This window comes from Python bivittatus, unplaced genomic scaffold (assembly GCF_059951505.1).
Source record: "Python bivittatus isolate LINGU-HERP-01145 unplaced genomic scaffold, Pbiv_v1 ctg000850_np1212, whole genome shotgun sequence".
In the NCBI taxonomy this organism is placed as follows: Eukaryota; Metazoa; Chordata; class Lepidosauria; order Squamata; family Pythonidae; genus Python; species Python bivittatus.
Genome location: NW_028277112.1, coordinates 1,629,223 through 1,643,884, shown reverse-complemented (window position 1 = coordinate 1,643,884; position 14,662 = coordinate 1,629,223). Strand labels below are relative to the sequence as shown.

Below are 14,662 nucleotides of genomic sequence, written 5' to 3'. Positions count from 1 at the left end.
GGAGGCTCTTCAAAGGTTATAATTAATAAACTATTTTACGTTCAAATACTGTGATACAGTGTTGAGAATTAAGCTGTAAATATATTATTAATATCCCAACTTTCTGCTAAAAGGACACTCAAAACAGCTAAAATGTTAATACATTTAGCAACTGAATTAACTGCAGATATGGAAGACCAAATCTGAACTAGGATATCATAGCCGATAAGTAACATATCTCCAACACTATGGTGCTGATCTATGTTGGGTCCTCAGCATAGGCATTTAATTTTCAAAAGCTATTCACACACAATTGCTAACTGCATAAATGGTGTCATATTTAGTTTAGTTATGATTACTGTACATCAGAAAACTATACTTAATGAAGTATGCTTCGAACTCTACAAATACTTAATTTGTATTAATCTCTTAATTAATCTTAATTAATCTCTCCACACTGAGTAAACAGAAACAAGAATAGAAGAATTTCAACATCAGTAATTTAAAGTAATATACAATCAGATGAAACATTCTGATCTCAAAAATGGTAACTGGGTCTGAAATGGTAGAACTGTCAACTACCATAGTGAATTAGGTAGTAGGATCATGGATAACTTTAGACCAATTATAGGAGCAATGAAAATGCAAATTCATATTCAGAAAGCATTAAAAGAGATCCAAAATTGGGCAGCAAGAAAATACGTACAGTAATGCAGTGCTTCTATTGTGTGCAGTTTGAATTTTCTGAACAGAGACTGCTGTAAGGAAAGACTAAAGGGCTTTCTAATTCAAGGAGAAGAAATAATTCAGTATTAAAGGTCAATGACCAGCAGCCTGTTTTGTCTTAGAGGAGTATGGACATGGGACCAATGGACCATATGCAGACTCCCAAAATTCCGAGACCACACATTTGACATTTTGCAACAAAAAGGCTATTTTGGCAGAGCAAATTCTGGATATTTTTCAGGTTGAGATGAGGAATTCAGAGTGGGAATGATATCATTGTGTCTCAGAGATGTCCCATTCCCTTTCCTGCTATTAATTCAAAAGGAATACTTAAAATGGAATAAAACTAGAAGTTGCCTGTCTCTATTTTAGTATGATGTATCAATCCTGCTGTTATGTTTTGCAAACCATGGTACATTGTTTAACATGCTGTGCAAATCCAGCTAATTAAGGTTTATTTAATAAACCATAATTAACAAAATCATGGCCTAATGTGATGTATGAAAACAGTCAGTACAAAATACTCTTCTGTGCTCTGCCCATCAAATGATGGGGAGATAATTGGAAGGCTGGGACAGGCTATTTTTTGGAAATTAAATGTTGAATTAAATAGATTTTGGCTTTTCTAATAAAACAATTCTTATTTCTGTAATCTATATTTTTTACATACCAAGAATTAAAAAATAAACTTAGATTTTTATTGTATAGCATTAAGAAGAAACCATAATGAATACAGTGGGGCAAAAAGGTATTTAGTCAGCCACCAATTGTGCAAGTTCTCCCACTTAAAAAGATGAGAGAGGCCTGTAATTTTCATCATAGGTATACCTCAACTATGAGAGACAAAATGGGGAAAAAAATCCAGAAAATCACATTGTCTGATTTTTAAAGAATTTATTTGCAAATCATGGTGGAAAATAAGTATTTGGTCACCTACAAACAAGCAAGATGTCTGGCTCTCACAGACCTGTAACTACTTCTTTAAGAGGCTCCTCTGTCCTCCACTCGTTACCTGTAGTAATGGCACCTGTTTGACCTTGTTATCAGTATAAAAGACACCTGTCCACAACCTCAAACGGTTACACTCCAAACTCCACTATGGCCAAGACCAAAGAGCTGTCGAAGGACACCAGAAACAAAATTGTAGACCTGAACCAGGCTGGGAAGACTGAATCTGCAATAGGCAAGCAGCTTGGTGTGAAGAAATCAACTGTGGGAGCAATAATTAGAAAATGGAAGACATACAAGACCACTGATAATCTCCCTCAATCTGGGGCTCCATGCAAGATCTCACCCTGTGGGGTCAAAATGATCACAAGAACAGTGAGCAAAAATCCCAGAACCACATGGGGGAACCTAGTGAATGACCTGCAGAGAGCTGGGACCAAAGTAACAAAGGCTACCATCAGTAACACACTACGCCGCCAGGGACTCAAATCCTGCAGTGCCAGACGTGTCCCCTGCTTAAGCCAGTACATGTCTGGGCCTGTCTGAAGTTTGCTAGAGAGCATTTGGATGATCCAGAAGAGGATTGGGAGAATGCCATATGGTCAGATGAAACCAAAGTAGAACGTTTTGGTCTAAACTCAACTCATTGTGTTTGGAGGAGAGAGAATGCTGAGTTGCATCCAAAGAACACCATACCTACTGTGAAGCATGGGGGTGGAAACATCATGCTTTGGGGCTGTTTTTCTGCAAAGGGACCAGGACGACTGATCCGTGTAAAGGAAAGAATGAATGGGGCCATGTATCGTGAGATTTTGAGTGAACACCTCCTTCCATCAGCAAGGGCATTGAAGATGAAACGTGGCTGGGTCTTTCAGCATGACAATGATCCCAAACACACCGCCCAGGCAACGAAGGAGTGGCTTCGTAAGAAGCATTTGAAGGTCCTGGAGTGGCCTAGCCAGTCTCCAGATCTCAACCCCATGGAAAACCTTTGGAGGGAGTTGAAAGTCCGTGTTGCCCAGCGACAGCCCCAAAACATCACTGCTCTAGAGGAGATCTGCATGGAGGAATGGGCCAAAATACCAGCAACAGTGTGTGAAAACCTTGTGAAGACTTACAGAAAACGTTTGACCTCTGTCATTGCCAACAAAGGATATACAACAAAGTATTGAGATGAACTTTTGATACTGACCAAATACTTATTTTCCACCATGATTTGCAAATCAATTCTTTAAAAATCAGACAATGTGATTTTCTGGATTTTTTCCCCCATTTTGTCTCTCATAGTTGAGGTATACCTATGATGAAAATTACAGGCCTCTCTCATCTTTTTAAGTGGGAGAACTTGCACAATTGGTGGCTGACTAAGTACTTTTTTGCCCCACTGTAGCTGGGAATGGCAATACTGAGGATCAAAGTAAGAAAATCCCCAAAACTAAAAAGAAAAAAGAATAGCTAAAGAAAAGAAAAGACAGCAACTAGCAACATGCATGGATTACTAGTAGCTTCATCTCTCATCTGTGGAGATAATGAAAATTCCTGTCTGCAGTTAGCTTATTTGGAAAACTTGGGTATAACAATATTGATTATTGAAATGAAAAGAGAACAATAAATGCAAAACTTTTCAAAATATTTGAATTCAGTAAAAAATTTAAAGTGTGCACAGAGCTAAAATCTTCTTTTAAACTCCAGGTATGTTTACCAAGTTTCTAGACAACAGAACTTTCAGCCCTGCAAGAACACATGACATAGTACAAGAATACTTACTTTTTTGTAACTTAATGAAAAGCATTCAGAGTTTTTATTTTTTAAATGAAATTCAAGTTCTAAATTTACCTGCAGTTCAGGTTCTAGAATGTAGGATTTGATAACCTCAAATATTTCAGCTGACAGAAGGGGCCTTTTCAAAAACACCTGCCATTTTATTTACAACTGAAAATACTCATTTTTAAACACAACTTGTTTTTTTGTTTTTAGGGACATTCTGTCTTATGCATTATATTTTATTCTTACATATTATTTTTGATCTGAAAAGAATATTAACAAGCACTAAGTACTACAGATATTTTAAATAAGTTCCTGTTGTCCTAGATGTTATCAAATTCCAAATTTTAATAGCACTATATAGCCTTATTTTGATCTGCTATCATCACTTATATAGTTCAAAACTCTGACCTCAGAATCCTTGCTGAGACTCCCCATCCCAAGGAGATGTGATGAGAGGGGACTCAGAAGCAAAAATTATCTGCGAGAGCTCCCCTTCTGTGGAATGCCCTTCACTAGATATTAAAAGCCCACATTCACTTCTAATATTCAGGAAGCTTTTAATAACAGGGCTCTTTCAATGCCAGATCAGTGAAGCAGCATAAAAGCATTTATAATAAATACATAAATATTTGATTTTGCATACAGAATTCTGCTATGAACAAGGTTTATCTTCTTAAGAAAAAAATCATGTCTGCTATCAGATGATACATGCTAGGTACCTGCTATGTTATCACACAGCATATTCACATGTAGAATTCTAAGAATCTGATTATAGCAAGTATTTGTAATATTTTAAGCACTGGAAATGTTTCTGGTAAACTGGAAATGTTTCTGGTAACAATTCATCTTCCCTGGACTTATAATCCTAGAAATCATTACTGAAAGACTGTAAGATATGTATGCCAGGATTATAGATTTTACATAAGGTGGTACAATATCTTACCAAAAATGTTAAAAGGGAAGAACTTCCATTTATCCACAATACTGAACTAAGCGTGGCTTAAATACCTTGCAAACCTATCCTAGGCATATTGAATTAACGGTTTAGTCCATGTATTTCAACTAAACCTGTTCCAAACATGTAAGCAAGACTGGAGCCGTACAGGGACGTAAGCTCGGTTGAAAGAATAAGGCTTACACCCGAGTAACTGCACAATAGAATCAACTAGAGCGGTTGGATGAGTTGAGGGGGAAGAGCCTGGGAAGGAGCTAGAGGTCTTTCCTGCCGTATCTTTTCTAAAGCCAAACAATACGAAGCTCTCACAGAAAGAACCTGTTTGAAGAGGGGTCGGATAAGAGCTTCTAATAGAAGCGCTAATCTCAACGTCGAAGGCATTTCTCACAGTACTGAAAAGGAAGAGAATTATAGGACTGAGGCGAAACCAGCCACGATAAAGAGCGAAAGAAAGAAACCCGTGAATAGGCGCCATCTTCACTCCGGGCAACTCTCCTCCCAGAAAGAGCGAGCCTCAAAACGGAGCTGCTACCAAGCGCGCCACCAGCCACCCACAAGCAAAATGGAGGGCGCAGCATCCGGTCAGTTTCTTATACCCCGTTCCCTAAAATTCCCGCCATCCTCTATGGCTTCCCGGGCCTCACTTACTCCGGAGGGTAAAGGCGCAACTCCTCAATGTCACCTAGGAAACCGAAGAGCGTCCGCATCTGCTCACTAGTAACCGCGGAGGATAAATTAGTGACTTGAATAACCGAAGTAGGAGTTAAAGGGAAGCCGAGAGGGACCCCGATTCCACCGCTGTTCATCATGATGGCGGCAATTTCACTGCCTGACCAAACCAACGCACGTAGGCGAAGAGACGGAAGTTATCATAGAAAAGGCGCTTCTTCCTAGAGTGTTTATTACGTTGCGCGGCTTCCGTTCACGTGGTTTTCCATGAGGTAGGAGATGTTGCAAGCGCGTGTCCGGGAATACGGCTTGACCAGGAAGAGGACTTTGTAGAAGAGGGTGGGAGTCGAGATTTTGGACTCATTGTTAACCAATGGTGATAAATTATCTCGCTATTATGTGAATTGAAATCCGGCACATCTAGGAGGGACAGGTTGGAGAGTGTTCTATATCAAAGCATACCGAATATATAAACCACTGTACAATGCGAAGTCCAGTCTCCCCTTGCTTATGCTTGGACTAAGTTCCCCAACCCCCCGCATAAAGCAGTAGGGAAAAAAGGCGGTTGCAGGATATGAGGTCATACTTTGTAACCCAATGGCAGTGGCCAGTGCGCTCATAAATGTTTAGAGCTTTACTCTTAGGCACTGTTACTCAAACATATATTTTTTTTATCTCATGTTTTATAGACAGTGAAAGCGCTTTCTCCATCTTTTCTGTAGCTGGATTTCTAATGCATGTGGATATGGCACTAAACAGAATGCAATAAGAATTTTATTTGCATTCTTTCTTACGTTGCACACGCGTTATCCCAAGTTGAAAGCTCATCCTAGGGCTGAGGCTCCTTCACCAGCTTCAGTGTGATGTTCAACTCTTAAGCGTTAGGTGCTTTTCATTTGGTGTAATGGTGCTGGGCAAGATGTTGATGGCCATTTTGACCCTTAGTAACAGTAGTTTTTGCAGGTAGAGTTTGGAAGGAAGGGGAAAGACAGGATCCACAGCTAGCACAACTGCACAATATGATGGTAAATGCATGAATGAGGACAGAAAGGGGTTTGGGTGGGAAGAAATCTTGGCATGTTTCCAGACCTTTCACACTAATTGACTATGCTGGCACAAGTCACATGTTTTTTCACATAAAGTGAATTCATGGGTGGAAATTATCAACTGAAACCCTGGTCTTTTCATGGTTCTTTGAAAATCTAAGAGAGGGCAGTCCATGTAACAGGATAAGCCTCTTCCAAAGCAAGGTTGGAGGCATCACTGAGAAGACTCAAGCATGGGATCCTCAGCAGGCCCCCTCTCCTGGGGCAGATTCTCCTCAGGGCAGGCTTGGGCAGATTCAACTCAGCGAAGATGGTTTCAGAGATATCTAGTCCCTGAGCAATGTAGCAGATGTTGGAGAGGCACTCCCCCCATATTTTGGACATTTCCCTCTTGGGGTAGCCTAGCACCTCAGGGATGAAAAAAAAGTCCAATTAAGGTTAAGAGTTTGGATCACTTGGTTTCTGAATGTGAAATGGGCAATCGCCTTAAGGAAGCAAAATGCCCTGGACTAGCTCTGACAATTTTGTAATTATTTTAAATATGCTCATATTTTCAAAATGAACTGCTAATTTGGTTTGCAACACTACTCTCAAACATTGGCTCTGCCTTTCATCTAATATTATTTTAATACACCTAGCTGTCTGCCTATCTATCTGTCTTCTTCAGGAATACCAGTCAGAGGTTCTCTGCAAGCCAGTTTGGAATTACGACTTTCTACTTGGGTTCATGCATTCTATTTAATTCAGATAATTACTTTTTAGAAGTTAAATCATTCCAGCTGGGAAAGTTTCAGCAATTTAGGAAACTTCAGTCTGATGTAAATTGAAACCAATAAAGTACACACAACTTTAAAGAGCATTAGTTTATTATCTATTCTCCGTGTGTTACTCCAGAAACAATTTAATTATATACAAAAATTTGGAATGCTGAATAAATGCTGATCAATAAAAACATTACAGAGCTGCTGACAAGGGAATAGTTATTTTAAAAAGTAGTATACAGCAAATTAATGATAAAGGCTTGGTTCTGTGTGTCACTTATTGCTATGATTGTGTTCACAGGATGTGTTCAAGTATGTACACATTTTTAAACTCCAGTCAAAAATAGTAAAAAAAATATTTACACAATAAATATGTGGGAATTTTTCCAAAAATTTCACTTGAACCGATTCTTTAAAGAACTGATACCAAAAAAAAAAACCCTGAATTGATAACATGATCCATTCTATACCTAGAAAATATCAAATTTCCAGATATATTTTGACAAAATGAGAAACATCAGAAATCCATGGTTTCAAGAAAGGTTTTCCATTTCAGCGAGCTTCTTTTTCAACAATCTCTAAAACATATATTCTGACAAACACATAGGGAATAATGCATTTCAAAATGTGAGTTTTCCCCACAAAATATCCTTAAGCAATATTTTATTTCCTTGCAAACAGACCTTAAGCACCGATTTTTCTTACATTGTTACTTTAAACAATGAGAATTTTTGGCAATGCTTTTGAACAAAAATTATTCAAATAAAATTCTAATTTAGTTTAGAAAGTTTATCATTTCATACAAAATGCAATGTATTTCATTCTTATGTCTTGTATGCAAAGATAAATTGGGTCCATAATCAGATTTGAGACTTTTTATCTTTCACATAATTATGGTTTTATATTTCTTTATATTCCCTTCATTAAAAGACTGAATTTAGTAATTAAAAGCAATGAATATGAATCACTGAATAAACTGTAAATAAAAATAGCAACACTGAAGCCTGTCATCATATAGCTATGTTTTTTGTTTTTTAAAGATTAACAGCATACAGAAAACAAATGAATTTAACCAAAATACAGCACATTTCTGCTAATACAAAAAAATCGATGCCTATGTAAATATTAATGAAATCAATTAAAGTTAATGTACAAAGAGTTGTTAAAGGGTTTCAATTAAAATTAAGAAATATGCATTACAATTTTAAGTTGTTAATTTCTTTGAAGTGCAATATTATTGGAGTTTATGTATTTAAAAAGTACTGACAGTTAACAATGTAGATTCTTTTCCATTCAAGTATGCTTTTGCAACATCTATAACAGACTGCTGCTTTGCTAGATTTCTTTTTAAAACTATTAATTTCTATTAAAATTTCAATTAACTGAATATTTTTCCAATGATGGGTTAAATCATTCACCTTTAAAAACAGTTACTGGTCTTCTATGGCACTTTTCTGTGGTCCATAATAACTATGTATTACTTATTATCTTGTGGATTAGGCAATCTCATCCCTGTTACATCATGAAAATGAAGAAAATAAACATTTGTCATAAACATTATGTATAATCCAATATTTTATACAAGTCATAAGGAACAAAGGCAGTTTGTAATAAATCACTCTTACATTAATATAGTTAGAAACCCTTTAATGACTCTGAAGTGTCTAGTTCACATTTAATGTCACCTGTAGGAACAGCCCTTTGAGGAAGATCATACAAACTGGTAGGCCCCAAACACCTGTCTCTTTACAACCTTCCAGTAGCAACCTTCCATCGCTGTGCAACGGTGTCACATAACCTGGCTTTGGTTACAGCTCCATATGTATTATTTCCTTTTTGTCTCACAAGACAACTGAAGGCCAAATAAAATCAAGAGTTGTTTCTGAATCGTTTATTCCTAGGCAGCCCAATCTTCATAGGGCTCAGTATCATAAGCCCCATTAAAAAGAGCACAGCTTTTCTACTCAGAACATGCACATGTAAAAATTCAATGCATGTATGCATCAAGATACATTACAGGCAACACAGCAAAAACTGGCCATTTTAGTTTCTTTTTAAAAAATGTATAAATAAGTTGAATATGGAGCATTTCATACAAGGCAGAAGAAAATCATCTTTTTATATAAAACCAGGGATTTTTGTAACAAGAGAGTACCTTCTCAGTACAACTCCACAGCACAAATTAGAAAAAAAAACTTGTGTGATTAAAAACATTCAAAACTAAAATATATGTAGGAATATGACAGGCAATGGATTTGATATGAACCAATCCTATAGAACTTCCAGACGTATATTTACAGTCTTTGCCTAAAAAAAACCTTCATGTTTTATTGCATTTTTTCTATTGGTAGATATAGATTCTCACATTAAGCCCCTCTCCCTTTCTTTTTTTTTATTTCATGCTTTTACCTGGCCTTTTAATTTAATCCAATCACTCCACTTTCAATCTACCAATTCATCCATACAATATGCACATTGCAAAGCCAACTTTTAAAACTTCTTACCAACTCTACCGAAGTGGTTTCAACAAAGATACTATAAACAAGTGAACAAAAATTAAAGGCAACAAAACTGCTATAGGACAGAAAGCCCTGCCATCTGTCCACTGGCTACAATGGAGGCTCCTTGTACACAAAGTTCTTTAATGCATATGAATTATCCACAAAATAAACCTACCATCTGTACAAAATACACCACAGGTTTGTTCTTGGAGGAGTGATCCTTGATTGCTACAATGCTTTAAAACAATTTAACCTCTAGTTACCATATGCATTTCCATAACTGTTTCATTTATATTCTTTACAGTGGTTTTTCCCCATAACCACAAATTCATTATTTTATTACTGTACATAGTTTTAAAAGTTTTGCATACAAAAATAATCAAAATATTCAGTTTTTCATGAGTCCTTCAAAAATTACACAGACATTTCCTCTTCCTCCACAGTATTTAAGAAAGCTCTCGAACAATAATAAGTTCCACTGTGTTCTGAAAAGTCTTTAGCAAAGATACTGCTTGGCCATGATCAATACTGATGAAGCTATATCCATTAGCCTGGAAAGAAACAGAAATGTTAATAAATTAAAAGCAAAATCTTTTCAGTAAGTTTTGAAACTTTATTTCTGTTTTTAAACCTTATTTTTGTTTTTGAACAAAAGCTATTCAAATGAAATTCTAATTTAGAATTTTTTAAAAATCCATAGCCTTTTTTGTTCTCTGTTCCAATAACATCTTGGTGGAAGAGGAAAGCAAAAGAGCAAACGTGTTCATACGTTCAGTACAGTCACAGCCACTATCTCCTACCTCTAATAACTGAATTAACAAAATCCTTATCATCACAGTTAAGACTGTAAAACTACCAAGTCCTGAAATGTTAGTATTTCTGAATTAGCAATTTAAGCATCTGGAAACTGTTCCAAATACCATTTTATCATATGATGCTAAATGATAATCCCCCCCTCCATTTTTTATTTAGAATCAAAACCTTACATACAATTTTATTTATTTTTAATAATGCTACCCTTTGGATGCTACCCTTGGGATTATTATTTTTTTCAGGGTGGCTTGCAATATATGACGGAGAAAAGACAGACAATATCTTAATAGACTTTCTTCCTATTTTTTTTTTTATTTACAGAATTTATCTCCCAGATTTCTCTGTTTCTTTTCTAGATATTTTTGTATCTATTTGTTGTCACTCTTTCAGCATCACACAACCAAGATATATAATATCCAGGTCTACCCAAATTATTTTGTATATGAAATAAAAAATGCTCTAAAACTAACAAAATTAAAAACTATCAATCGAAACTGTAGAGGATACTAAACCAATGCCTATTATTCATATAATCTGAACACATTCAAAGTATTTCATTGACTTTTGGTCCATTTTAAAGCATAAATGGAAAATCTGTTGCTAACCTTTGAAGACTGTGCAGTTTAGAACCCAGTTACGTGAATGCCTGCCCCCAACACACTCTGGAGATTGGGGGGGGGAGTGAAGGGTCAGACAGGAGAAGATAGAATTATGTAGTATGTAGAAATAGCATTATGCTCATATTACACTGGACTGCATTAATTTTAACTACAAAAATACTTCAAGGCAAGGCTTGGGGAAGGTGTGCAAGGGCATGCGATGGTGCGGAGGCTCAGTGAAGCTCGGGGAAGGTGTACGAGGGTGCAAGGGAAGCATGGCAAGGCTCAGAGGATGTACAGAGGTGTGCAGGGGTGTGCAAGGGAGGTGCAGCGAGGCTCGGAGATTGCATGAGGATGCAAGGAAGGTGCAGTGAGGCTTGAGGAGGGGATGGGGGAGACTTACCCCAGCGACTTGCAACCTTTCCTGCCAGCTTCCCCATTGACTTTCTGGGGAAGCTGGCAGGGAAGGTTGTAAATGGTGATCACATGATCACAGGGCACTGCAACTGGTTGTAGGTACAAGCCGGTTGCCAAGCACCCAGATTGTAATCACATGACTGGGGTGCTGGGATGGCCAGAACTCCGAAAACTGGTCGTAACCACTATTTGTTCAGTAGCATTGTAACTTTGAACAGTCACTGAATGAATGGTTGTCAACTGAGGACTACCTGTATTTGCTGTATGAAATACTCCAGATCATAACTGATACATTACTTGCTCTATGCAACAGCTAGGCATCAGTGAATTAATTCAACATTCAAACAGAATAGTAAATCAGGGCTGTCAGGTTAACAGACACTGGAACAAGTAAGGAAACAATATGAAGAATCTGAAGGGGTAAACAGCAGCAAAACTCAGAAAAGTGACAGAATCTTGCAGACAAAGGCATAACGTTGTTGAAAATAACTGATGAATATTTTAAAATACATTACCTGAATAATTTTATCTCCTGGCTGCAACAATTTGGATGCAGGTCCTTCAGGCTGTACCCTAGTCACAAATATACCCTTCAAGAAAACAAAAACAAAGTGGTATTTAGCTTAGAATAGATAAACATGTATTTATTTTGGACAGGTACTAATAGCAGCCGCAGAGTTGAAACTGGTTATATTATTTTGAACAAAAAAAATGTTTCAGATTTAAAATCATAATAACTCATGCATGCTATTAAGTCCACTAACAAAAACATGTAGAGGGGAGGTATGGGTATAAGAAGGGCAAGGAGACTCTGGAGCCCAATCTCTGGATAATTCTACTTCTGCACTTGCCTCTATTACAAAATATGTGTTAACCAGGTAGTAATGAAAATCAAGAATTGCAGTGAACCCACCTTAATATTAGAATATTAGACTGTATCAGTCTGTACAGAAAAACTAGAATATCTTCAGTGGGAAATGCTAATATTCCAAATCTTTTCTACTGAATAAACCTTTTAGTTCTGCTTTGGCAAAGCTCCTGGCCATGAAGCTACCATGAAACTTCCAAACAATTCCCAAGCCTCCCCGCAGTTTTAAATAATCCAATTCTTTTACTCCAAAACTGGTGGGGAGGGGAGGGAATTAGCTATTTATCCAACTGCCGGAGGGCAACTGTGGCGAGCAGATTTGCTGAAGCCTAATGAAAAGCCTTATTGGACATTAGTAATTGATCTCATGGATTCTAAAAAGGCCAAGGCTGTATCACTAGCATTATCAGCCTACAGGCATCACTTAGGCTTAGCACATGTTGGGGAGAGTGCGCGAGAGGCATCGCATGCGTCGGGGTGTGTGAAGGTGTGCAAGAAGCACAGCATGGATCAGGAAGAGTGTGCAGGGGTGCATGAGGGTGCGAAAGAGGTGCGGTGAGGGTCAGGGAGGGTTCACAGGAAGCACGGGTCAGGGAGGGAGCAAGGGGGTGCGTGAGAGGTACAGCACAGGTTGGGGAGGGTGCGCAGGGTACGCGAGAGGCACAGGTCAAGGAAGGTGCACAGGAGTGCACAAGTGGCTGGCATTGCACGAATGCAAAGGGGCTAGGGGAACATGCAATGGTGGGGGAGACACCCCAGTAACTTGCAACCTTCCCTGCCAGCTTCCCCATTGATTTTCTGGGGAAGCTGACAGGGAAGGCTGCAAATGGCAATCAGGTGACCATGGGGGTGCTGGGACAGCTGGAATCCTGAGGACCAGTCATAACTACTATTCATTCAGCACCATCGTAACTTCAGTCACTGAACGAATGGTCATAGGTTGAGGACTACTTGTATGTATCTTTAAAAGTCTCCTTAGTTTTAATAGTATGATTTACCATACAGGGTAAAAAGACTTATTTTAAAATAAATACCCTCTTGAAGCAGAATTTTCTGATTATAGTAATAAAACAATAGGTGAAAGAAGTTCATACAAACTCTTTCTTTGAACATTACAATGAACTAGATTTAAAATGTATAATGTAACTGTATAGTTGAAAATATTTTCTAGTACAAACTGTAACTGCTACTTATTTTTTTCTTATTTCCATGGTGAAGGGGAAGACAACTGTATTTATCAAAAGAAGGAAAGGAGGAAAGATTATGTAAATGAACATTTAAATATCTTCATTTCAGTATTTTGTACCTGACAATTTGAAGACATTCTGAAAAGTTGATGTTATAAAAGGTTAATGAAAAATAAAGCTGCACACAAATAAGTGATACTGGGAACGATGTAGGAAATTAAAAATCACTTTTTAAGTATATGAATTATTTTTATCTTTCATATTCATTATACAGATGTAAAGATATTGGGTGGCATCTTGAGAAAAAAGGGTATTTCCACTTTAAACCCAAAACAGCTAAATGAAGACTAAGAATTCCTGTCTCTGTAGAATGTCATTTAACAAGAAGAGCATAGGGGATGGCTGAAACATGTTATTACTTCTATACAATTTTTGTACTAAAGGCCATATGGCAGTGCATAGATACGCTAATCAAACCTGCAAATGAGAGTGCAAGTCTTTCAATATCAGGGCAGTGTGATCTCTATTATGCACTGCTCAGCAGCTTAACTGTCACATTTTATATTAACTGAAGCTTCTATTTTTCATGGAATTAAAAGAGAACCCACTGCAATAGTTTAACCATATTACCTGTTACACTACTTCAAATCTCCAGAAATCAAATGGCATATAAGCCAAAAAAACAGGCCAATCAACCAGGATATGCATACAGACTCAAGATTTGGTGTATATGTGAAAAGATACAACTCATCAGTTAAGAATTGAAAGCAGGAAAGCAACAGTTTTATAGAAAAGTACTTATGATTTGGAATATGGTACAAAATGATGTTCAGTTGTATACAACCTTAGGATTTTTATGAAAGATTTATAAACAATGTATAAAGGATGCAGGAAAAAAGCACTGGCAAACAAAATATCCAATACTGATATACTAATTCATCAATATATAAATATTTGTATTTTCCATTTTTTCAAATGGTAAACAGTGGTAAAAATTAATATACATTTAAAAGAAATATTTTTGATTAATACTCACATCATCATCAGGTCTGAAGGGATTTCCTCTACCCCCAATTCCTCCTGATATACTAAATCCAAGTTCTGGATCTTTTTCAATTCTTACTCGAATCTAAAATATAAAACATAATATTTAAAAACAGGTTCCTTACATATTAAAGACTATGAAAATGAAGATGGTCACCCCAATCACCTTGGAACATGTTAGTGGTATTTATTATGATTCTTACACTTGATGGTTTGTTGGTTTGTTTATTTATTTTAGAGGTATTGTTTATATTGCTTTTGTAAACTACACTGAAGGGAACTTTTAAGTCAAAGGGTTAACTCTAAAATAAAGAAAATGTATCTAAGAGTTTGATAGCGTTCCTAAATAATGGGAATTATTTGAGAGCACAAACAACAGTGC

General features: G+C 37.0%; 2 protein-coding genes across 5 annotated transcripts in view; both read right to left on the bottom strand.

Moving 5' to 3' along the window:
* SREK1 (splicing regulatory glutamic acid and lysine rich protein 1) overlaps positions 1-5,236 on the bottom strand; it is a 43,414-nt gene extending 38,178 nt beyond the window's left edge. Inside the window, exon 1 of the mRNA XM_088130296.1 lies at positions 5,024-5,236. Within this exon, the coding sequence (XP_087986422.1) occupies positions 5,024-5,184 (161 nt within the window). The 5' untranslated portion in view covers positions 5,185-5,236. The remainder of the gene's footprint in view (positions 1-5,023) is intronic.
* Positions 5,237-7,230: 1,994 nt separating this feature from the next.
* Positions 7,231-14,662, bottom strand: part of ERBIN (erbb2 interacting protein) — a 107,807-nt gene continuing 100,375 nt past the window's right edge. For all 4 annotated transcript variants that reach the window (XM_088130372.1, XM_088130370.1, XM_088130373.1 and 1 more), the window contains 3 exons: positions 14,273-14,365; positions 11,697-11,771; positions 7,231-9,903 (listed from right to left, as the gene is read on the bottom strand). In XM_088130372.1, the coding sequence (XP_087986498.1) occupies positions 9,799-9,903; positions 11,697-11,771; positions 14,273-14,365 (273 nt within the window). In that variant the 3' untranslated portion in view covers positions 7,231-9,798. The remainder of the gene's footprint in view (positions 9,904-11,696; positions 11,772-14,272; positions 14,366-14,662) is intronic.